This window comes from Ornithodoros turicata, chromosome 2 (assembly GCF_037126465.1).
Source record: "Ornithodoros turicata isolate Travis chromosome 2, ASM3712646v1, whole genome shotgun sequence".
Classification (NCBI taxonomy): domain Eukaryota; kingdom Metazoa; phylum Arthropoda; class Arachnida; order Ixodida; family Argasidae; genus Ornithodoros; species Ornithodoros turicata.
In genome coordinates, this window is record NC_088202.1 from 145,434,388 (window position 1) to 145,459,565 (window position 25,178).

Consider the following 25,178-nt stretch of genomic DNA (forward strand, 5'->3'; position numbering starts at 1 on the left):
CAAGGAGGTGCTCGGTACGGTGTCTAATGCACGGAGCAGACGTCAAAACAGTAACAGCGCATTTAATAAAAAGGTGTACATTTCAGTTAGAAGAAAACGCCATGTCATTTTTCTACATAATTCCACTGCTTTTCAGTACACATCTCACACCGTCACATCGTCTTCTGTATTTCATAGGCAAAAAAAAATTTGTTTGCCTTGCCTTGCTGCAGCCAATGTGAGGCCATGCGCTATCACTTATCAGAAGGAGAACGACGCCCTAGGGGCAAAGTCCACTGCAAGCAGCTTCATATATGTCTCGCTTCCGCTACGTCAAAACGTGTTATTCACTCTTTCACCCTTTTCAGTATAGCGGTCCAAAAATGGTTTCTTTCACATTTCAGAAGCCAAAGAAGACCTCTTCCAGTGGAGGGTTCACATTGAAACTCGATCAGGGAATGTGCGCTCTTTTCTGGGTTCCAAGTTTCGTCTCCAATGAGGGTACCTCCATTATGCATGTATGCTTGTATGCGTGCTTGCATCTGTATTCGTGAAATATTGTCAGCTCGCTGTTAGTTTCTGTGTCGACCGGGGTAGATTGACATTGTTCTAGTTGTGTATGTCAGACACGACGTTTCATGATTACATAGTCAGAAAGGCATGTCCGAATACATAGACATATCGAGAACATATAATGAACGACATGCAGTCTGGCTTTGGCTATTGCTTTGGCTTGGAGATGCCGATGGCGATAGGTGCGCCATCTACTTTGACATCCAGCTTCTTCTTTTCTTTTTTTAGAGAATCTCACGACCGGCTTGACGATGCTACCAGACTTGGTCAGAGTTCTGTCGTCTTCTGTGCCGTCGTCAAATGTTGACTGGGTGACTTGTTGTGGCACACGATGCTGAGCACTTCTTGTCTGAGCGTCTGTCATGTACGGCTCTGCCCCTTTTGGAAGGACGAAGAGTGTATTGAGATGACGTATACCTTTCTATGCTTTTTGGAGAGCGGTAGGATACCCACACACTGGCACCCAACGTGGGGCACTACCGCCGGTTGGCTAAATAGTAGTGCGGTTTTAGGTTAGGCGCGTGCTGCCGGCATATTAAGCGACGTTATGGTTTTGGTAGTAGTGCCTGTTGTAGTGTTTTGGACTACTTTCCTAGTTTCCCGCCCGTCTAGCCGAGGTCGTCCTATACGCCACCATGGGTGTTAATTGGCAGTGCGACTAAGATTGAGGACTTCTCAGACCCTGTCCCAGGAAAAGCTGGGTACTGCCACTGCACACATGGCAGGACGCCCTGATCGTGCCTTTTCGACGGCTCCATTGCTTCCCAGTTCGGCATCCCTTCTGGTGCACAGCTGTAAGGCAGAATAAGCTCTAAGGACGCAAATTCTGATCGCACGTCCCACTTGCAGTCTGCTTGCTTACCTCGCTGGAGACCTTCCCTTCCTGTGAGGGCTCGCAGTCTTCGCTCTATTTTTTTTTTTTTTTTTTTTTTGCAAATTGCTCGCAGTACTTGAGCGCCCACCGGCGCCGTCATCATATAGCGGGAGTTGCGACGGCTGGACGCAAATAGACTCGGCTGCATGCGCGCTTGCAATTAACGAAGTGGCGATCTATGTCCCTTTTACACGGCGCGGCTATTTTATTCGACAATCAATTTATTAACAATTTGCTGATTGTTATTAACAATGTATTAACAAAACACAAACAAACAACGTCAGGGCTGCTTTCCACATTCAGAGGTCGTCGGGGATACCAATTAGAACCATCGTCCATGCCCTCTGGAGGCACGTCAGGTTGTTGAGCTTCCGGCTGTCGTAGTAGATCTGGACGGTGTCAGGTGATCACGGCGAGGGCGGTTTGCACGTCCTCCAGAGCACCTCGAGGAGCACGAGCAGCCTCAACTCCGCTACGATGAAGGGCGCCTCTGCGATGGGTTGTCCGATGAATCTCGGGCACTTCGCAGATGGGGCGGAGGATACGGCGCTCCTCGTCCTTATGCGGGATTGGGGGATCTGCCGGGTAGCGCTGTTCGATGGATAAGCCCCGGAAAGGTGAGGGGACCTGACCCAAATCCGTTCCTTGAAGAAACCGGGGCTGAGCAGTTCATCTCGAACGAGAGGCCCATCAAGCTGGTGCACCGTCTGCCGCAACGGTCCGTGTGGCCACAGACCGGAAGAGGGAGGACCTCTGATTGTTAGTTGAATCCGTAGGAGTTGACGCCGGACGGCTTTGGACGAAACTTCTCTGGCCTGCAAGGTGCCTGCGACGCTGCGACATTCCACAGACCGAAGACATAAAAAAAGGCAGAATGGCAGCAGAATGGAAGGATCCGATAGGTCCCCAAAGAAACTACAAACCGTGCAAACGGTAAACAAGTCATGTAAACAAGCAATTACAACGAGAGCCACAAGTCTTTGCGGCCGAGTAATAACGTCACGTGCACTACCCCAAAAAAGCGCGCGCTGCAGCGACGAGCAGATGGAGGAAACCATTTCTCGAGGCTGTTGGGAACCAGATAGACGCGTGCGTTTCTGAATGAAGCCAGCTTAAGCTTTGCTGGAACATGGGCACTGATAATGCTCGGTGAAAAGGGTATACTGCCGTGAAATCGAAGCACGTCGTTGCCGTAATAAACTGCCGATACGTTCCATAAGGCAAGCAAGAGCTCCTGTCCACAATATACGCTAGCCGATAAGAGGAAAACTCCTGTTTTCATACGAGGGTCGTACGCCCGCACAATAAACGGCTCGGAAGAAAACCGAATACGCCCTGCTGTTAAAGCTGGCTGATGGGTCACGGGTGCTAGAGCCCTGCGCGGATGAGTTTTTTTTTTTTTTTGCATCCGCACCCGACCCGCATCCGCGCACACGTTATCCGCGTCCGATCCGCATCCGCAGCATACACAACAGTTTACATCCGCATCCGATCCGCTGAACAAAACGCACCATCCGCATCCGATCCGCAAAATCCGCAAGTTTCGTAGGGCGCGTAAAGACCGCAGGAATCACATGTTGGTATAATTTCGGATGCCCCCATGTTGTCACGGAAGGACTCACGACGACAGGCAAAGGTAAACCTTTCAACAAACGCGATATGGAGAGACTTCTGCAACGCGTGGAACGCTACCTCGCCGGTGCTCGCGTGGTTCGAGATGCCAGAATGCCTCCTCTCCCGTCTTGGCCGTGCATGGTCAAAGGTGAACCCGAGCATGCGCTCGCTGTCGGCGCGCAATAGAAAGAAATTGCTGGTCGAAAAATTACAGCACGCGGTATATCCGCTACCGATCCGCTGCTTTCACATCCGCGTCCGATCCGCATCCGACCTCGAGCCATCCGCATCCGATCCGCACACCGCAGGAAGTGCTAAATTTCCATCCGAATCCGCAAGTATCTTGCGGATATTCGCGGATGTCCGCTTCCATCCGCGGATGGTGCAGGGCTCTAACGGGTGTCTATCAGAGTACACGCCTTCGTTAGAAACTTTCGTGCGAATACGAAAGAATAAAATAGACGCGCCCTGCAAAAGGCACGTAGATCGCCAGTTAGCTAATTGCAAGTGCACATGCAGCCGTCTATCTCCGTCCAGCGGTGGCAACTCCCGCTATATGATGACGGCGTCGGTAGGCGCTCAAGTACTGCAAGCAAGTCGCAAGGTAATCAGATTCGAAGCATTCATCAACAATCATCCCGTAGTCGCATTTCTTGATACAGGAGCAACGATAACTTGCATCAACGAAGACGTCTACAACGAACTTCAACTCCAGCTGATTCGGAACTCCAGTATTCGCATTCATCAAGTCACATCACCATCTCATACCCTGGGTCGCGTTAACGTTCACCTTCGAATTGGCAGTGTTCTCCAAGAAGTAGAAGTTCACGTGCTTCGAGACATGCAAGCTGAACTGCTTCTCGGGCTGGATCACGCCTCTCATTTTGGCCTCACGCTGGACTTACCCTCGTTGACACTTTCGCAAGGCACCTTGCGTCTGAATAAGCAGTCACTTTCTGCACATTCCCATGTCAGTGCCACCGTCCTTGATCCCGCTGGACTACTCGAACCGGCTGACTCTCCTACATATTCCCACCTGTGTGCAACGGAACACGAAGCACTCGGTGACCTTATCCGGAGCCATTCCCAGATTTGGATGTAGTTCCGTATCGGGACCACTGGCTTTTTTTAAAGAAAAACGAATAAAAACAAAAATCTAACGCTTTTACGTGAAAGAGGAAGTAATTAGTAACGAAATTTAACAGGAATGTCCCTCGTATATTGCGTAAAACGTATAAAAATTAAATGTTATCGCCGGTTTCTTGATGGCGATCCGCCATCTTGGCTGAGGACTTTACTGACCTAACCCGAGGCACAGTCTCGACGCCCGCACCGCCTCGTGCGTGCCTGGGGGGGGGGGGGGGGGGGGCAGCGCCCCCCACAGCCCCCCCCCCCCAATCTGTAGAACCTAACCTCACTAAAGTCAACGACCCTACTTTTCGGAAGACGGCAAGTTTCGAATCCGTTAGGCTTAGCATTCCCGTGTTTCTCCTGCGCTAAAAGTGAATCAGATGGGGTTGTTTAAATGCATATAAAAAAACTTCTAGTCCACAGAATTTTATAATTCTTACATTTCTAGATTCAGTATATGATCTTCTTCCACTTCTATGCAATATTTACTTTCCTAACCGTTTCAGTAAAACAGTTTCGTTTTAAAAACGAGTGGTCCCGATACGGAACTACACCCCCAGATTTTCTCTAAGTCGCTAACGGATATCGGAACCGTAAGCACCGAGCGACACGGCATTACACTCTCCAATAACGTACCAATTCATAGAAGCCCATACAGGACGTCACAAGCAGATAGGAAAGAGATTGAGAAGCAAGTCGGCTCACTGCTTAACCAGGGCCTCATCAGACCCTCTCTCTCTCGCCTTATGCGTCTCCGGTTATTCTCGCTGAGAAGAAGGGCGAAGGAAGTACGCGGATGTGCATAGACTACCGCGAACTAAATGCTGTTACCGTGCCTGACTACCAGCCCATACCACGTATAGACGACGTTCTGGATTCACTGGGACCTTCTCGTTATTTCACTACTCTCGGCATTACTTCTGGATACTGGCATGTGCCAATGAATCCCGATGACATCCCGAAGACTGCTTTTGTCACTCACAACGGCCATTACGAATGGTTGGTCATGCACCTTAAAAATGCACCAGCCACATTTCAAAGAACAATCAAGTCCGTTATTGACAAATATCGTCTCAAGAACGTTGTAAACTACTTTGATGACATTGTCGTCCATACTGCTTAAGGAACATCTGGAGAGTTTGCATGCATTGCTCACGGCCCTGAGTGCGGAAAACATTAAACTAAAACTGAAAAAGCGTCAATTTGCTTACATCAGCATTGACTACCTCGGGCATACGATTTCCCACAGACAAATGTCGCCTAAGAGGAGCAACGTGCAAGCCATTAAAGATTTTCCTGCTCCCCGTTGTGTTAAAGACTTGCAACGTTTCTTAGGAACAGTTAATGTCTACCGACAATACATCCCGCACTTCAGCGACATTTCCGTCCCCCTTACGGCACTTCTACAAAAGAACGTTACTTGGGAATGGTCATCAACATGTTAAGCTGCGTTCACAGCGCTTCAGAATCATCTAACAGAAGCACCAGTTCCTCGGATCTACGACCCGGACCGGCCGTGTACGAATGAATCTATATTCTAATGTACTGTGTTCTAACGTAATAACATGTACTAATAAAACGGGAAAGCTGTGCAGATATGCGACAATTGTGCCATGATTCTTTCCGTGTCTAAGAAAAATTCCTTAAGTGGAACGTTCACCAAGTATACCCCCCTTTGAAACCTCGGCACATAATAAAACAACAGGTACGCTCTGTATGCGATCAACGGTATTGAGTCTAACTACGTTTTTGCCACCTCGCGATGGGGGTCGAATTCGTTTTCAGCTTTATCCCAGTCACTTTTTAAGAGCTCGGCTCCGAAATTTACCATCCGAGAAAAGCCGGTGCCGACGTTTTGCTCCGTTGTGCCGTAAGGCATATCGGTGCTCAAGACGCACGCGAAGGAAAAAGATCCTCGAAAAAAAAAAATGGTGGGTTTCGGCGCCTCTGCCGTCTGGCGCACGGCATCTTTACTGCGCCTTTGCTCCCTGTGCGACCAAGGAGGATCGTTAGCCCTGCCCAGACAAACATAACGTAGTAGGAGAGTATATACACTCTAAGAAAAAAGGAGTAAAATGGGGAGTAATTGCAGCTTTTACTCCCATGGAGTTTAATTTCCATTTTAGCCTCACTTAACCCGACATTATTTAGCCCTAACCATTTAGCCCGCTTGCTACCCTTGTTCTGCTATCCTCTTCCTATCTGATCTGACCGGCTATGTGATACTTGTTGCTATCCTTGTTATCCATATACCTGAAGGTTCAGCAGAGTTGATCCAACGCTCGCTTTCCGCATGCCACGAAACATCTCTCGTCAAGATGCTGCATTAATCCACCGAATGCGCCTCGATGTGGCCTTTACAGCTCAGTGGCGTCACCGCTTGAGACAAGTTGACTCTCCCACCTGCTGCCACTGTGATGCTCTTGAGGATCTGGAGCACATTCTTCTTCATTGGCCCCACTACCCACCTTCCCCGAACCGCACTCTTCGAGTCTCTTAGTCAGATGGACTCTCGCCCTTTCTCCCTATCGAAATTGCTTGGTCCCTGGCCTAATTCAGCCCAGCAACGATCTGCGCTCAAAGCTCTGCTGACATTTCTGGACACCATCGGACTTCGATCGTTATTGTGATGGGGCTCGTTATTTTATTCCCCACATTCCCACCAGCAATGGGGGGAAACTCCCCACTCTCCAAAGTCAAAATAAAGTTGTTGTCGTTGTTGCTATCCTTACCTCGTGTATTGCCATTCTTGAATCAACAACTGAGACAAGCTGAGGAGCTCCCCTAAGCGCGTGTATTGGCATCAGAATGGACGGCCTCCTACTCTCCCGATTCTAAGGCTGGTTTCACACTGACTTTTTTCTCGTCCGTGTTTTTTTTCACGGGGAGGAGCGAACCCATTACAGTCGACGGGGCAATTCCCACACGCACGTTTGTTCACGCACTGCGCGTGTCTGTGCCGAGAGGGTGTGTCCTAATCTGGCCGGTACCTCACGCACTCGGCTCTCCGTTTAGGTCCACCGTTCCCCAAGCAGCACAATGTACTGAAAGTCGAGCGCGATAGGGGTGGACGGGTAGGTGGAAGGCCTCGAAGAGACCCGTGAAACTACATAGCATTGATAAGACACCTACCGTCCACCTCACCCCACCCCACCCCACTGCACTCGACTTTCAGTACATTGTGCTGTTTGAGAAATGTGATGTTCCACACGGAAGGGACCCCTTGCCCCCCAGCCTAGAATACTGAAACGTAACTTTATTGTGCTGTTTGAGAAATGTGATGTTCCACACGGAAGGGACCCCTTGCCCCCAGCCTAGAATACTGAAACGTAACTTTATTGTGCTGTTTGAGAAATGTGATGTTCCACACGGAAGGGACCCCTTGCCCCCAGCCTAGAATACTGAAACGTAACTTTATTGTGCTGTTTGAGAAATGTGATGTTCCACACGGAAGGGACCCCTTGCCCCCAGCCTAGAATACTGAAACGTAACTTTATTGTGCTGTTTGAGAAATGTGATGTTCCACACGGAAGGGACCCCTTGCCCCCAGCCTAGAATACTGAAACGTAACTTTATTGTGCTGTTTGAGAAATGTGATGTTCCACACGGAAGGGACCCCTTGCCCCCAGCCTAGAATACTGAAACGTAACTTTATTGTGCTGTTTGAGAAATGTGATGTTCCACACGGAAGGGACCCCTTGCCCCCAGCCTAGAATACTGAAACGTAACTTTATTGTGCTGTTTGAGAAATGTGATGTTCCACACGGAAGGGACCCCTTGCCCCCAGCCTAGAATACTGAAACGTAACTTTATTGTGCTGTTTGAGAAATGTGATGTTCCACACGGAAGGGACCCCTTGCCCCCAGCCTAGAATACTGAAACGTAACTTCTTTCACCAGCGGGCGTCACCGCCGTCGATTGTGTGAATTCATTCACACAATCGAGTTCCTAGTCCGCGTACATCCTGATACCGATCAAAATAAAAGATAACTGGAGAAGAAGAAGAGAATGGAGGGGGGGGATTTACAGGGTAGACGGTATATACCAGTTTCGTCTTTGTGGCACGCCGTTTCCTGATTCCAGTGATTTCGAACTATGACTGACAACCTTCATACCGCGTGCAGAGTTCTGAAAATATGAAATACAATTCGAGAAAAATACGTAGTATTTGTAGTTGTAAAATACAAAGGATTATGACACTGCAAAGAAAGTATCTCCCATTACAAGTCATTTTACCCTGGTGTGTCTTCCAGGAAACTGCTTCTTGAAAAATTCTCCTCACCTCACCTCAATTTTTCTTTGGGGAATTTTCCCTAATCTCACCTAACCTCAATTCATTGCTCCGGGGGATTTCCTCACCTGACCTCAATCTGCGTGAGATGAGGGCACCATCACCCCCATCTGCCCTCTTGAAGATGCCGGAAGACTGCTGCGTAAAATACTGTCTGCACATTTTGCTGTGCCTGCATACCCGAAATATTGCTGGTTATCTCCGTTATCTGGAGACGTCAAATTGACCGCACTGTAAAGGAGCATTTCGCGCAGCAAAAGATCGCGATTTCAAAGCGCTTGCAAAACGAAACCGAAACACGCACGAAGCGTTACGAAACCGAAACTTTGCCATAAGACAATTGCGTGCGAAGTATTTCTTAAAATAACGTACTTGACTTGGGGGGGGGGGGGGGGGGGCAACACCGTTTGACTATGTGAAACAGCAACACGAGCTGTCTAGACTGCATTCAATGTACTCCCGGTGCAGTAACCGAGAACTGAGCAGAGATGTCACAATATCCCAGGTGCCGTTCGAAGCACGGCACTTGTTTGTTGCTACAAACAGATTATACAGAAACAGTCCGTATTCTAAGCAGAAAAACGAATACGAAATAAACGTACAACGGTGCCGAACTATAGCAAAACAAAAGAGGTTAAAAAAAATGTTAGAAAGTGACAACGAGTGAAAATGACCAGTAACAGCGTGTGTTTTGTTTTTTGTTTGTTTGCCTGTTTTATACAATGAGGGGTCACCGAGGATCATTAATTGATTTAATTGATGAGGGGGAAATGAATGGTGCGTGGGAGGATTGAAGACGAGAGTATGAGTTATTATGGGAACCATGCCTGGGTAGTAATGCCATTACTGTAATGAACTTACAGTAATTAATTACTGTTTCTCGTAATTTTTAATGTAATGCATTACTTTTTACAATATGTAATTTGTAATGTAATTTAATTACATTTTGGCAGTAATTTTAATGACATTACTTATTACTTTTTATGAAAGAATTGAGTCTGTGTTCTGTGCCAACACTGTAAATTGAAAAACACCCTTATGGGAGTAAATGGCTTGTCCTATAACTCACACCACGTTTTACACCGTCACGGTCTGACACACCCTTTTTAGGGTGTATTCTGTGTAAAACACCCTTTTAGGAGGGTGTAAGATTGTAAAACACCCTCCTAAAAGGGTGCAAAAGACGGCATTTCCAAGTAACAGCACCCTTTCAAAGGCGACGCTCTTCCACTCCCTTATCCACCAGTGAATTGTCCTTACACCAATTAATTACACCGATGAATTACGTCCTTGTGCGCTTCACCGCGACCAGCCGCGACAAAATATGTAAACCGAAACCAATTAATTACGGCAACAAAATGTCCCGATTCGGTGGCAGATTTTTCTCTAAAAAGTGTCCACCGAAGGTCCCAAAAGGGGTAGTACCCACTTTAATGTCGACAGCGCCCTGCTTTAGAAGCTATGTTTTTTTAGGAAACTCATTTGAATTTTTATTTAAATAATGAGCGCCTCCGACTTATTCACACGGCGATCAGCTTGTAGGTGGTTTTGGACAGATACTTGTAAAAAAGAAAGTTCGTCGATTGGTTAGCGAATTATTTAGCTCGGGGTTTAACTGAAATACCCATTAGATCTATACTGCAGTCATCAAGGTACATAGCGAATAAATAATGTTCCATTTGCAGTTCTCGTGTATTATACCGCTCAGACATCGGATAAAGCAGGAGCATAACTCGATGTCTGTTGTTCCGTTGTAATGGCAAAACCGAATCTAATCTGTCGCATGTGCGCGTACGAAGTTTATGGCTTTCTTCGCAACTCCGTCAAGCAACCGTGTGTCGCAAAATGGCGTTCTCCGTGCCGAAAGCATGGCAAACAGTGTCCCGAGTTATTGCGTTAAACAATGGTGAATACGCGATTTCTTCATCGAATCCAGCTTACCGGCACATATGTAACGCACACCTCACACGTAACAGCAACGTAAATTTGTGTCTGTTCCGAAATCCGTCTGCCGTTCGCTGCTACAGTTCACAGGCTCAGCGCAAGGGATTCTTCGGTCAGGTATTTGAAAACATTAAACAAGAGATGGTTCAGAGCAAAGAAATGAAGGAAAACCTTAAAAAATTTCGCGAAGAAGCCGCCAAGCTTGAGCAGTCGGAAGCGCTGCGGAAAGCGAGGCAAAAATACGAGAGTATCGAGGCAGAAACAGCCAAAGGGTCGCAACAACTTCGCGAGCAACTGGAGTCGATCAAGGACAAGATCAAGGAAGGACTCGAAGAAGCTCAGAAAATGGAACTCGTAAAGAAAAGTCGCGAAATTACCGAAGAACTCGCACAGTCGGCGAAGAGTGCGGCGGAGTCGATAGCGAAACAAGGCGATCAGCTGGGTAAGTCGGGAGCGTTTCAGGCCGTCTCTTCCGGCATTAAGGCGGTGAAGCAGGAGATCGACGAAGTCGAAATAACGGGAGCGAGGGTTTACAAGGCGCCCAAGAAGCTTCGGAAACGCTCGGAACACAGCGTACACACCGACTCGGCGGACAGAGTCGTCGCCCCGAACGAAGAAGCGACCGGGGTGGAACTTCACAAGGACTCGCGCTGGTACCAGAGCTGGGAGAACTTCCGCGACAACAACCCGTACGTGCACAAATTCTTCGACCTCAAGACCAAGTACGACGAGAGCGACAACGCCGTCGTGCGCGCCTCGCGCGCCCTGACGGACAAAGTGAGCGACATCTTTGGGAACTTATTCCAGAGGACCGAACTGTCGGAAGTGCTCACGGAAATCTGCAAGATGGATCCGAATTTCGACAAGAACGAGTTCCTGAAACAGTGCGAGACCGACATCATCCCCAACCTGCTCGAGGCGCTGGTCCGCGGAGACCTGGAGATCCTCCGCGACTGGTGTCACGACGCGCCGTACAACGTGCTGAGCACGCCAATCAAGCAGGCCCAGTCGCTGGGCTACAGGTACGACTCGAAGGTGCTGGACGTCACGAACGTCGACCTGGCCATGGGGAAGATCATGGAGCAGGGCCCCGTGCTCATCATCACGTTCCAGTCGCAGCAGATCATGGTCGTGCGGAATAAAAAAGGGGAGGTCGTGGAGGGCGACCCGGACAAGATCCTGCGGATGCACTACGCGTGGGTTCTCTGTAGAGATCAGGCCGAACTGAATCCCAAGGCGGCGTGGAAGTTGATGGACCTGTCCGCCACGTCCGCGGAACAGTGGCTCTAGCGGAGGGGGGAGAGAAATTGTGGCGAAGTTAGGTTTAGTGAATTGAAAGAGAACTTTGTGCATATTATTAGAGTACCAATTATTTCGGACGATTCGTAGGTAGAACCACATCGTAACACTGCGCTGCAAAGTCTCTGCATGGTGTTTTACAGTGTTTTTGCTTTATCTTTTTTTTCTCTCATTTGCAAAATGGGTGTTCTGCTGGAAGCTTCAAAAAGTGCAGCTGACATGCTGAGAGTGGGATAAACACATCCGCGGCATTTCTTCAACAGTAACGTGCACGTCACTGCACACGGAGGCTTGCAACAGTGCTGTTTGCTGAGTCCTCTGCTCCGCAACCAAATTGATGCAAGTTCAACACATTCTTGTCTCTTCGAAAATCTAGAAATCGGTGTGACTATTCGACCTTGCGCATGTACATACTTTTATGAAATCCTTCTTTCGAATATCCTTGCACGTTTTAGTAAAAAAAAAAGTAACTTGTAACAGCTAGAGTAAATGTATACAAGAACTTTGCTGTAGGCTGACTTCTGGTATTCCTTATCAACTCGTGGTTTGGTCCCTGATTAGTGAATTGCTATAAAGGGTTCGAAAGCAACTTACAAATAGCGAGGTTGACATTACGAAAAAAGACATACCACTATGTGTGTCATTTACATTTTCTGGAACTTTTTTTTTTTACTCATGCTTATGGTAGTACTTAAATTCCACGCTGCTAATAACTGCGGCAGCATTGTTATAAAGGAGCTGTAATTTGTTCCCTGAGAGTTATGTTACATCCATTAAACATGTACATACATATACATATATGTAAATGACATTACTTGCATCCACGGAAAGCTCTCATCCAAGCCTTGCAGCAAAAGAAATATCGAAATAACTGTCACATAGTAGAAATCACATTGACACTCAGTTATTTTTACCGATTATTACAAACGACAGTCTTATTTGAATGATGATGAGGTGGACGTTTCGTAACCAGGGAAGATGTACTCTACGATTATTATGTGCAGCACAAAACATGCATGATGCAATTTCCACCAACGCCAATGTGTGGGAGGACGTGTAATCCTTGCCGTAAAAATGGCGCAAATTTTTGTGCGACAACACGATAATTGAACCACCGTATGCAAGAAGGGGGTAAGTCTACTTATCCCCTTTTTAGAACATGAGGAAAAATAATGTGCAAGTTTCCGGTGATGCAGAATCAAAATATAACGAAGACATACACATTAAAAACAAGACAAGGCTGCACTTCTTCAGATTTGAGGACCTGTTACAAGTGGTGAAGGAATATATCAAAAAACAAGTCACATGGTACAAGAGAAAAGGGTGAGAGTGAAGAGAAATATGAACAAATGTATTATAAAAATAAACGAAAGCAAAACGCAATCAATAGGAGGATCCTCCTATTGGCTGCGTTCTGCTTTTCTTTATATTTGTATTGCATTTTTTATTAGCCGTTTTGCTTTTGTTTCTTTTTTCACTGCATTTGTTTGTATTTCTCTTCACCCTTACCCTTTTCTCTTGTACCATGTGACTTTTTTTTTTTTTATATATACAGGGTGTCCCAGAAAACGTGTCATTGAATTATAATAAAAAAACTATGCCACCTAGAATCATGCGGTCAACAGCATTTGTTCTTATTGCATTTTTGCCACCTCCTAATGTGAATGTCATGTACTCCAAGTTTAATTATGTAAATATTTGCGAACTGAACTCGGAAATTTGCCAAGTAAAGGTCACTTTTTTACCCCACCAATATGAAGAGCGTGCAGAATTCACTCATATTCATGATAATTCACAGTGATACTCACGAGCTATCCCATCGGAAGAAATAGCCGAATATCTTGCTTTTCGGAGCACCGGACCATAGCGCGCGATGACTTTTTGAACGCAATCGCTCGCAGTGCGACGAAAGGAGGTTCCGAAGCCAGCCCACAGAGTGACAGTAGAAAAAGTAACAGTTCCAAAAATTGGGAGAGGGAAAGCATTATCCCAGCGAAAGTCGGACGTGATAAGCCGTGCCTGTTTTATCTCTTTCTGCGATGTTGGGGAGGGCTGGGTTTCCAACCTCCTTTCGTCGGACCGACAAAGATTGCGCTGAAAAATTCATCGTGCGCTATTCTGTGCGACCTCCGTAGACCATGATGTTCGGCTATTTTTTCCGACGGGATAGCTTCTGATTATCCCTGTCAATTATCATTAATTTGACTAAATTAGACACGCTCTTCAGATTGGTGGGATAAAAAAGTGACCTTGACTAGGCAAATTTCTGACTTAAGCTCGCAAAAATTTACATAATTAAATTTACGTTACACGACATTCACACGAGGAGGTGGCAAAAACCCAGTAAGAACAAATGCAATTGACCGCATGACTCTAGGTGGTGTAGTTTTTTAAATATAATTCAATGACACGTTTTCTGGGACACCCTGTATATTCCTTCACCACTTGTAACAAGTCCTCAAACCTGAAGAAGGCTTGGCCTACTGCACGAAAGTCTTGTTGTTAATGTGTATGTAGCAAACAGTTGATGCTCTTAACCGTCATTGTTATCCTCCCTTTAGTATGTTTGCTGCAATGACATCTACATACCAGTACGTAACCTGCCAAAAAAAAACATTTAGGACCGTATTGGAATCTATTGGCCCGCTACAGGAGGGTAAGAAATGGGAAAAGCATGTGTGTCAATGGGACGGACTGTCAGATCATGCCCTTTTTCTACACACGCATGCAAATGGTGTCGACTAAACTTTGTTACGATGCGGACAGGATGTTCCACTCTAGAAACGTGTTCTTCCTACCTCACGTTGCCATGTCAGCAGTGCTACTGAGCGTTGTGATCGGAAAGACGTGTGTACCAGTCTAATAAGTCACATTATGCTGGCTGTCTAGGACATTATTTCCAAGGATAAACACTATCCTGATTGCTCCACTACACAAGTGTGACTTCACCCTACCCTGCATCACCATGAAAGTCTGACTTCTGAAAATATTTTTTTTTTTCCTGCATGAAAACTCCACGCGCTGTGTTACATTGAAAATGGCGATATGTCGTGCTCGTGGATTTTGTGCAATTTCTGCTGAGTCACGCACACGGAAACGATGCTGCTAGGAAATGCATTTAGAGTAGACTCATGCATACACGTTACATATTCTGTATTTGCTACACTATTGGAGAAAACAAAGCAGCAACTACTTCACCAAATGTTCACTTGAAGTTTTCTTGGTCTGGGATTTTTTTACTTATCCCCGTATTGCATAGAGTTTCAATTACACAAATGCTACAAATATAGTCACGCATAGGTGAAAGTTATGACATCTCTGTCATTGTTTTCGTCAGTCTTGGTCTGTAACTGACCTGCAATTAACTTGTAACTGTAACTGTGTAATTAACTGTAACTTTTTTCGGTAACCTTCTGGGAAACAAACTCGTCGCTATAACAGGTTTCCACCTTTTGTGACGAACGCGTACTTAGATTTTGTCTCTTCAAGGGTAACTAGAGGAAGTTACTTCAGTGTCATGAAAGTAGCTGTAACTAGTCAGAATTTTGGAGAAGGCAACGCAATTTCATGTAATGTCTTCACACGTTAGTGATGACTGCGACTTAGTTGCTTCCTAAACGTAACTTACTGACGACTGCTAGGAGCAAGTTTTAAACCCAGTGCTTTCAAACTTGATGAATTCCTCACTTTATTTCGTTTTCAAACCCACCGTATATAATGAACAGCAAAACGGATGAGTTACACTAATATTTTGTATTTCATGTAATAATCCGTGGATTGTGCTGTACGCCAAAGTAATGAGTACCTATTTTGTTTTTGTAGGCACATATTTGGTGATGTGTGAAACAATTACGTCAGACGAGCATTGGTGCAGGGGAAGAACGGCATCTGTTCCGACCTTCTGCATGTTTAGTACTTCCTTTACTGTAAGACTTCGATTACAGGTTTGTACCGATGTAAGTAAGCATCTTCTGCACCCGTACGACGTAAACTGCAGCGGATTGTCACAACGGTTCAGCGGATTCAATAAATGAGCGTCATATTTACCTGTGCTGTCCACGTGATCCTCAGGATCGTTTGAGAGCCGTAGAGTTTCTGTCCTGCTGAAGATGGCTGTAATTTTATTTTGTTTTCATTATTATTTTGTTTCATCTATTACAGAAGTGGGAGAAATTGTTGCAAAAACAGCTTGACACGCGCCCACCCCTTGACCAGAAGCAGCGTACGTGAAATATGTAACATTACGCATATTTAGCACTATACACATATGTAACCGTCAAAATCTTGACTTAGACCGCAATGCAAAAAAATTTGGCTTTGAGTTTAGTGCCATTGTTATTAAAAATCTATTTGAAAGAGAAGGGAGACTACGAAAGAGATTGTGCGCAGTAATTTGTTCGTAACCATGGAAAATGCCATGAATTTTTCGTTACCGATATTATGAAATGCAGTTTTGTGATTTAAGTTTACAGGAACTTAAATATGTTTTAGTAAGAACAAATAATGCTGTAATCATACAGATTGAGTACACTTGAAATATTACATCATTCATAGAACTGGTTTGTTGAGCCTCGGTAATTGATGTTGGCTATGTAACATATAAATTTCTTTTTTTTTTGCATACCTAGGGGTCAATTTCGAATTTTCTTTTACGTATTCTCCCCAAATATTTGAAATGTGACGTAAAAATAGAGGTGTAAAGTAATAATTTAACTCGGAACGGGGACAGGTACCTGCGTCTAGCTGTCAATCCCGAGACTTTACGTAGCTTTTTTTGCTATGCTTGTCCCAAATCGAGTGCTCATTAGAGATAACACCCAAACGTTTCACAGATTTAACTACATTCAGAGGAGAATTAAGATACGCTAATTATTTCCACGGTGCTCACTTTCTTATTCTTCGGTGTAAAAATAACTACTTCAATAGTGTCAACCTTGATACGTGTAACTTATGCCTGACTTGTCAGCAAATATATTGTTCTGTGTTTGAGGTAAGGAGGCACCTGCTACATGAGTTTTTTTTTTTTTAGTCAGTGAATCTGATTATGTGCAGAAGTTCAAAACGCAAATTAAAAAGACAGCCAAAATTAACACACGCTGCAGTGGGATATTTGAGCGCACAAATGGCAATGCAATGGTCACGATATGTGAGGAACAAAGTTGCAAAAATGAAGGGAAAAAAAATTGGCATACAAAAAACAGTTGAACAATAATCCAACCATAGCTGGGTAGTAGTAATGGCATTACTGTAATGAATTACTTTTTCTGTTAATTTGCTATGTAACGCATTACTTTTGACATTATGTAATTTGTAATTTAATTACATTTGGGGCAGTAAGTTTAATGACATCACTAATTACTTTTTTTTACAAAATAATCGAGCCTGTGTTGGCACTTGGCAGAAAGAGAATTTCCACATCCTCAACATCGTTACGATTGAGCTCGCAATAATGACTTCATAATGTCGCTACTTTTGCGTAGTAATTGTAATGTAATTTAATTAAATTCTAGCTGGAGCAATGATTAATATAACTTAATTACATTTTATAAGTAATTTATCCAGGTATGAATCCAACTAGTCCAGTTGTGGCCAAAGCGTTCAAGTTTTTTTACAATATGACGGGGGGGGGGGCCCATTCATTGAAAGGACAGAAAGAAAAATGGGTGAAATTGGTGAAATCCATGAACAGTATCTCTCCCCCCTCCCCCTGCAAGTACGTCCAGTGGGGTCCCAATAACCTATGATATATTTTCCCAGATACACTGTTGGCTTAATTAAAGCTTAGTTGTTTGTTTGTTTGTAAGAAAAAATTAAATTATAGGTTACGTTGTGTTTTGGGACTAAAATTTTACCCTTTAAGCACAGAGTCATTCCATGTCAAACGTCCCAGACCTTATGCTCGACCATCCCAGATTCACGCTAAAAAAATTTAGCTTGTTTCTGGTAGTGTCCAAAGTGTCTAGCCGAAATATTTTATGCAAAAAAAATTTATCCTGTCCGTGGCGGCCATTTTAAGGTCACGGGTAGACGTAGAACCTACCCTTCTTCGAAAAATTGTAAAAAATCGATTTTTTCTTTTCTACGCTTGAAACTTGTACAGTGCACTCTGAAAGCAAGGCACTTTAATGTGTAACGCATTTGGTGTCCGTTATTTCGTTTCTTCATGGAGAGGCAGACACCCGAAATAAATACCAAATGACGTGTTTTTCTAGTTCTTTTTTGAACACATAAGGCTTTAATACGGTCAATCGGACGACGTCACCTGATAGTGCTAGGTGTGCTGAACGCGACCGTATGCGATTTAAATTAAAAAACGCGAGACAAATTGTCGAAACAAATTGATGAAATTAGCGAAAATAGCTTTGTCGTGGACATTCGGTCGCGATTTGCATAGTGAGGTGGTCCTAGTAAAAACACGATAGTTATACCATTTCATAGACTGACCCAATATCAATCGGATCAGAAAGTTTAATCAAAACACTTTTTTTCTGAAGCGAGAAAAAATTTTTTGAAGTTGAGTGCCTGCGCGCCGCACTGGTAGGCCCTTATCGCAGCGCGGCACCCCGTACGGACAGAGGATCGCCGTCAGCCCCGGTGGTCTAGCGCAAGTCGAAGCTACAGAAAGGTGAAGCCATTGTGCTAATGGACTTCGCCGAAAATTACAGCTTCATGGTTCAAGACGCGCCACAGTCGTACCACTGGGACAACACGCAAGCAACACTGCATCCAGTAGTGGTGTACACGTGCGAGGACGACGCCATCTCAGTGAAATTATTCGTCGTTATATCGGACTGTCTGGAACATAGTACTGCTGCTGTCTCGGCGTTCCAAGCTGAATTTCTGAAGATACTTAAAAGATATCTCCCAGAGTTGCAGAAAATTCACTACTTCTCCGACGGCGCCGCCTCACAGTATAAAAACAAAAAGAACTTTCTGAATCTGTCCTACCACGAAACTGGTTTTGGTATTCGTGCAGAATGGAACTTTTTTGCCACTTCTCATGGTAAAAGCGCTTGCGACGGCGTTGGCGGAACTGTCAAACGTTTGGCCGCCAGAGCAAGCCTTCAGAGGCCCTACCAAGGACAAATAACAACGCCTAGTCAGCTGTACACATGGGTCAAATCTCACATCCAAGGCATTATCGCTATCTGGATTGCGGATGCCGTCGTACAAGAAAGGAAGGCTGAGCTTTCAGAAAGATTTCAGAAGGCAGTCGCTATACAAGGAACTCGAGGATACCATCACTTCAAGCCAGTGTCTCTGTCAGCTGTTCGCGCAGCACTTACATCGTACTCAGCCCACAAAGGAGTTTCGCGTGTCAACTTAGCTGTGGTATCCCACCACAGCCTCCTTTCCAAACGAGGAGAAAATATGCCTACGGCGCCCTCATCGTCCTCCGTTGCAGGGAAGGCGCCTTGCGGAATGACCGCCGGGAGATGCGCGCGTGTCTAACTTCAATTTTTTTTTTTTCTCGCTTCAGACAAAAAGTGTTTTGATTAAACTTTCTGATCCGATTGATATTGGGTCAGTCTATGAAATGGTATAACTATCGTGTTTTTACTAGGACCACCTCACTATGCAAATCGCGACCGAATGTCCACGACAAAGCTATTTTCGCTAATTTCATCAATTTGTTTCGACAATTTGTCTCGCGTTTTTAATTTAAATCGCATACCGTCGCGTTCAGCACACCTAGCACTATCAGGTGACGTCGTCCGATTGACCGTATTAAAGCCTTATGTGTTCAAAAAAGAACTAGAAAAACACGTCATTTGGTATTTATTTCGGCTGTCTGCCTCTTCATGAAGAAACGAAATAACGGACACCAAATGCATTACACATTAAAGAGCCTTGCTTTCAGAGTGCACTGTACAAGTTTCAAGCGTAGAAAAGAAAAAAATCGATTTTTTACAATTTTTCGAAGAAAAGTAGGTTCTACGTCTACCCTTGACTTTAAAATGGCCGCCACAGACAGGATAAATTTTTTTTTGCATAAAATATTTTGGCTAGACACTTTGGACACTGCCAGAAACAAGCTAAATTTTTTTAACGTGAATCTGGAATGGTCGAGCATAAGGTCTGGGACGTTTGACATGGAATGACCCAGCTGCATTCCGCTCCATTGACTGGAACTGAAGTGGTTTAATATAGTATCCTACAAATTTCTGACTACTAATTTTCTTTCTTTTCTTTTTTTTTTTAATATAGGGGCCAAGTGATTCCACTGCAATATTAAATGATTTAGCAACTTGATAAATGGTGAAAAGCAAAGTGTCCCAGTCCCTATGCACATTACAGTGTGCAGCACTGAATAATACTGGATATAATATATAATTTTGTATAATGATATAATCCCGTAGGGTTGCATGACGTCCATATCTGATTGCGTTTCGGGCTTTTTTTTTTTTTTGGCCCTTTGGTAGCAATCATGTTCAAGTGGCAACTGTCACGTGACCCAGCTCGGTCGCCGACCTAGCAAGGCGCTTCTGAGCGCTCGCCCGTGTTGCTACGAATGACCACCCGAATTCGCTATTAACCGGGCATGAAAGTGGTTTATCCGGCCAGCAGATCGGCATCTACTCCAATAATCTCCGTCGTTCCAAATCACGTGGCCGTCTGACGTAAAATGAGCGCTGCGCACCCCGCGTTCCCGGCCCCCGCGGTTTCGGTGTTGGCTCATTTGCATATCAAAATTCGGGAATGGATATTTTAACCTACGTATGTACGTCTCTAAGGATTTGTTAAACGCGGAATTGCTTTCAGCGAGGGTAGTCTCCAATCGTGCTCTCTCGCTCTGTTCTCGAAATCCCCTAATTAACGAGTTCATTAATGAATTTTGGGTAATTAATCATCTTGTAGTTGCACACTTCCTCCGACAGGATGTCTGCCTGGCCGTATATCTCAACTGCAGAAACGACATCCGTGCTTCTCTCGTAGATTTTTTTTAGTAAAAATTCTGTAAATGATAAAAATAAACACCCTGTATACGTTCCCTCGTTCGCCGATACACTCTTTTTCTCGAGCGGATGATTTGTTTTGAAAAGTGCGTGGAACAGGGGCCTTCCGTGTGCTCTGTATAGGTCACCAACACCCGACGTCCTTTCGCAGGATGCTTATTTTATTCATTGCAGAACACAGTGCAGCAAAAGACTAAGAAAGCATGGTTGGGGGTCGCCTCAGTGGCCCACCAAATATTTCCCAAATGTGCCTCCATCCGAATTCGCAAATTAGTAATACTGCAAACTTACACAGTAGGTTCGTCTCCCAGTAAACCATTAATATCCCTAGGATATCCCTACAAGGTCGTGAACGTCCTGTATATCTGGACATCCATGTGATATCTGTGGGAGATCCCAGGACAACAATCGCGTTTCGGTTTTACCTCGTAAATAACAGATGTCCCAGGTACGTCTGTAGGATATCGCGCTTCAGATGTTTGAAAATAATCAGCCTGCAGATCCCAGGGGTATCCGTGCAAGATCCAGTATATACCAAATTTTGGGCACTGATTGAACGCCAGTGGGATGTCGCCAGGACGTCGCCTGGAGACATACGAGTAAATCGTAGTACCAGTTAGTTGCAGTCATTATAGTCCTGGTTGTCACTAGTAGCCCCACCTGATTGGGAACTGCATCAATTCTGCCAGTCCGCAAGGCATTCCCGTCACATGCATGGCTTGGAAGCACTGTCGTGAATTGTTGTATCCCCCACTGCGTTTCGTGTCGTCTGCATTTTATGTTCCACGGGTCGTCTGCAACTTCCCTCCAACAGAAAGTAATTCTCGCAAGAAAGCAGTGCTCACTTTCCGTGCTATGGCAAACTTGACTGTGCAAACTTATTTAAATGTCATACTTCAAAACAGACAGGCTCATGATGCAGTAATCAAATACCACTTTATCCAATTCCATTACAATTTATTATTGCAATACACACCATAAGTTGAATATAATACGCTAGACTTTAAGCATAACCTCCTTGAGCTTCTGATATTCGGCGTTGCTTGCTATAAGATGAGATTCTGCGAAGTAGTAGATGCCAACTTCTCCATCATCTGTCGCTATTACCTGAAACACGAACGGAACAAAACCTGTTATAAAATAGCATTTTTTTTCAACGACACGAGAGCTACTTATAAACGTCCTGGTCCACTTCCTGCTACCAAGATTTGGACAAGACACGCAATGCGTGATTGATTGATTGATATGTAAAAGAAAAAAATTTATATGTTAGTCTCGAGCCACTCCGGACTGGCTACTCTAGGACGCGTTATTCAGAAAAGAAAGGAAAACTACACAAATTTATACGCTCTGAAACAATTCCTCCATATACGCTTTAATTCTTGCTCGTAGTTTCATCCTTCCTTCATCATCTTCACATAATGTTCCACGTGCAATGGGGTAGGGCACCGCACTACCGCGGTGGCACACCCCATCTCATGGTCATCATCTATATTGTTGTTGTTGATGATGATGATGATGTGCTGTATGTAGGCATTCCTTCTTCTTGCGCACATGCACACATCAGTGCTTATAGAAGGTCATGAGCAACAATATTTAAAATGTATTTAAGCTACAGTTACATCTAGTGTTTTGAGAGTAGTCACCGAGTTACAGTGAATGACTTTCTCTAAATATGGCTGGCTACAGCTACACGCTTAGAGAGTTGAAGTGACTTTCTGACCTTTCCAGTCTCCTTTGAGAACAACAACAACTTTATTTTGAAGATGATGAATGGGGAGTTCCACCGCCAGGGGCGACACTTTACCCCGTTGCTGATGGTGATGTGGGGAATGAAATAAAATGAGCCCCTCCACAATAGGGTTCAAAGTCCTGTTGTGTCCGAAAAGGGCAAAGCAGCTTTGAGGGCACAGCGTTGGTGGGCCGGATTCGGCCAGGGACCAAGCAATTTTTGGTTCTCGCTCCCTCGCCCCAAGGGGGAAAGGAGCGAGAGTCGACCCGGAGAGTGCGGTCCGGGAAGGTTGGGCCACAACAACAACAACGACAGCTAAGCAAACGTAACGTAAATATTGCTGATTATTTTAGCGCCTCTAGCGTCCAAGGTTAAAGACACTTTTTCTTTTCTTGAAAAAGAAAAACTGGGTTTTCCCCAAAATTTCCAAAATTTTTCTTTTCTTCCGTGTGCTTGGTGGAGTGATCACACATGTTGAGCTATGCCATGTCACCCGTTTTTCTGTGACATGGCATAGCTCAACATGTGTTGTCACGTTACTGTGCACTCTGGGAAAAAGAAAGAAAAAGAAAAGCTATGCAAAAAAGGTTTCCAACGTTTCCAAAATTTTTTTCCGGGGCTTCGCATCTCTATGCATGGCTGCAAGGCAAATTTGTCTGAAAGAAGAGCGAGAAGGAAACAGGAAGGGGAGGGTAACTGTTTTTCCGCCGCGTCTTGCGTCGAAGGACTGAGCTCGGCCGACAATTTGCGCGCCCCGAAACGACGTTTTTCGCGATTTTTTTTCAGCTATTATCAAAGAGGGGAAAGTGAATGTACTCTACAGTGCAATGGGGTAAATCCAATGAACGCTTTCTGTTTTTTTTTTTTTTTTTTTTTTTTAACGAGAGGTTGTCTTGACGAACTTCGGAGGTCAATAGGAAAAATTTAATTCTTCGCGAATTAAATTTGATCAAAGTGCTCGGAAGTAATGACAAAATCTCCGCCGAGGTAAATAGCGTTGACATATCATAACGTTCAGACAGGTAGATTTCTTATATACGATTTTTTTTCATGGTAGGCGAAACGCCGTATATTTGAATAATAACACCATTTTCCAATATTTTTAAAAATTACTATTTCTCAATGAAACGAAGAAGATATAAAAGTAAATTAGTTTTTACCAGATACGAGTCACTTGATCCTGCTGGAATGGCACCATGAGATTTCAGGCAGAGAACACTGTAATGAAGCCACAATTAGCGAGCAGTAATAATCTATATAATCTGTGCACATTTTTGAGTTGGAGAATTTCCTGCCAAAGACGTCTAGTGCATTAGAAACATTGGAAGTCTCACAAAAAAAGCGGGTAATAGATGAACAGAAAAAAGAAATGGGCGGAGCAAATGCGGAAATTCATTAAACTGTGTTACGTCACTGCAAGTGTACCTCCAGGAAGCACACTGGAAGCACCCCTCGGAAGAGGAGCGCTCTGACGTCATCAGATCATGACTTAGGAGTGCGTTCAACGATCTCTACATCGACAGCTATGACATACAGTGAACCCTCGTTATTATGACCATGGTCGTTCCCGAAAATTTTGGTCATAATGCGGCTTTGTCATATTAACGGGGGAGATTTGCAGGGGTTTCACAGCATTGTTCCCCAACAGTATGGTCGTAAGGCGCGTATGTCAGATTATCGGGGGTCATATTAACGAGGGTTCACTGTATAGGAAAATGAAAACGCTTTTTTTTTCAGTACTCTGGCATGATATACAGTGTGTGCACGATGCGATCAATTAAATCTATCAACGTGGTCACAACCCATTTCAATTACACATCAATTCAATCCCTCCCTCCTCTTCTCCTCTCCCTCCTCCACTTCTTTCTCGCCCGTGATGAATGAGTCCTCTTCCCTTCATCTCTCTTCTGTGTTCACGTTTATCATGCAGTGTTTTTGCCGAGATGATAAGAACACTATTTTCTTTTTTTAGTTAAGCATTCAATTCCTAATCTCATTACTTCTTTCGTCTCTTGACATAACAATGATCTTCTCGTAATACTTGGCTCTCTTAATATTGAGGTTTTCATCGTTTTAATTAGCATCCTATATATTCCTTATCTAATTTTGGTAAATGTTCTTTCGGACCTGCTGTTCTGCATTTACCCAGACGGAAATAAAAAGCCCACGGTTGTCCACAGGATATCCGAAGCCGGACATGTGGATGTCCGTGGGATATCAGCTATTTTCGACCAGACGTCCTAGGGACGTCCGAGTTGCCACCTCTCGGACATTCGGAAATACGTTCGTTCCAGGATGAGCCACGGACGTGGCTACCCAGAGGGTTTTTATTGATTTTTGTTACTAATTATATCTTTTCGTGCAACTAGAGCGCGTGTTCACTATGAAACCACTTGTATTATTTGCTGCCACACGTTAATGCTTACGCTACTTCTCCCACATTGCGTATTTATCGCTTTCAATGGATCACCAGTCAGCGCCAGCTTTAACAATCACCAAGAATCACCACAGGCGCTACTGAATTACAAGTGCCACAATTCAAGTGTAATTCGGCCCAATGAAGTCGGCCCAGGACGAGCATTTCTAACGTCGATCCCTTTCACCACCACGAGGTGTAATTAGAAGAGAATAAGACGTGCACGGAGGGGCCTATATACGAGCATTCAGATATGTCAAATACTAGCGCAGTTATTTTAAATTTAACGGGAATGAAGACCTCTTACCTCGGTCCATTCCACTGCGTTGTGGTGACCGGGAAAGTGGAGAAGACGTCCCATAAAATGA

General features: G+C 44.6%; 2 protein-coding genes and 1 long non-coding RNA gene across 3 annotated transcripts in view; 2 read left to right on the plus strand and 1 right to left on the minus strand.

Moving 5' to 3' along the window:
- Nucleotides 1–25,178, plus strand: part of LOC135386304 (uncharacterized) — a 114,816-nt gene that overhangs the window by 40,258 nt on the left and 49,380 nt on the right. The window lies entirely within an intron of this gene.
- On the plus strand, nucleotides 10,282–12,499 carry LOC135386301 (mitochondrial import inner membrane translocase subunit TIM44-like). Its single transcript, XM_064616130.1, has one exon. The coding sequence runs from the start codon at nucleotides 10,308–10,310 to the stop codon at nucleotides 11,694–11,696; it is 1,389 nt and encodes a 462-aa protein (XP_064472200.1). The 5' UTR covers nucleotides 10,282–10,307; the 3' UTR covers nucleotides 11,697–12,499.
- LOC135384211 (uncharacterized) lies at nucleotides 21,605–25,165 on the minus strand. The gene is made up of 3 exons (XR_010420290.1): nucleotides 25,118–25,165; nucleotides 23,555–23,612; nucleotides 21,605–21,769 (listed from the first exon to the last, which is right to left on the minus strand). It is a non-coding gene; the product is annotated as an uncharacterized LOC135384211 (long non-coding RNA).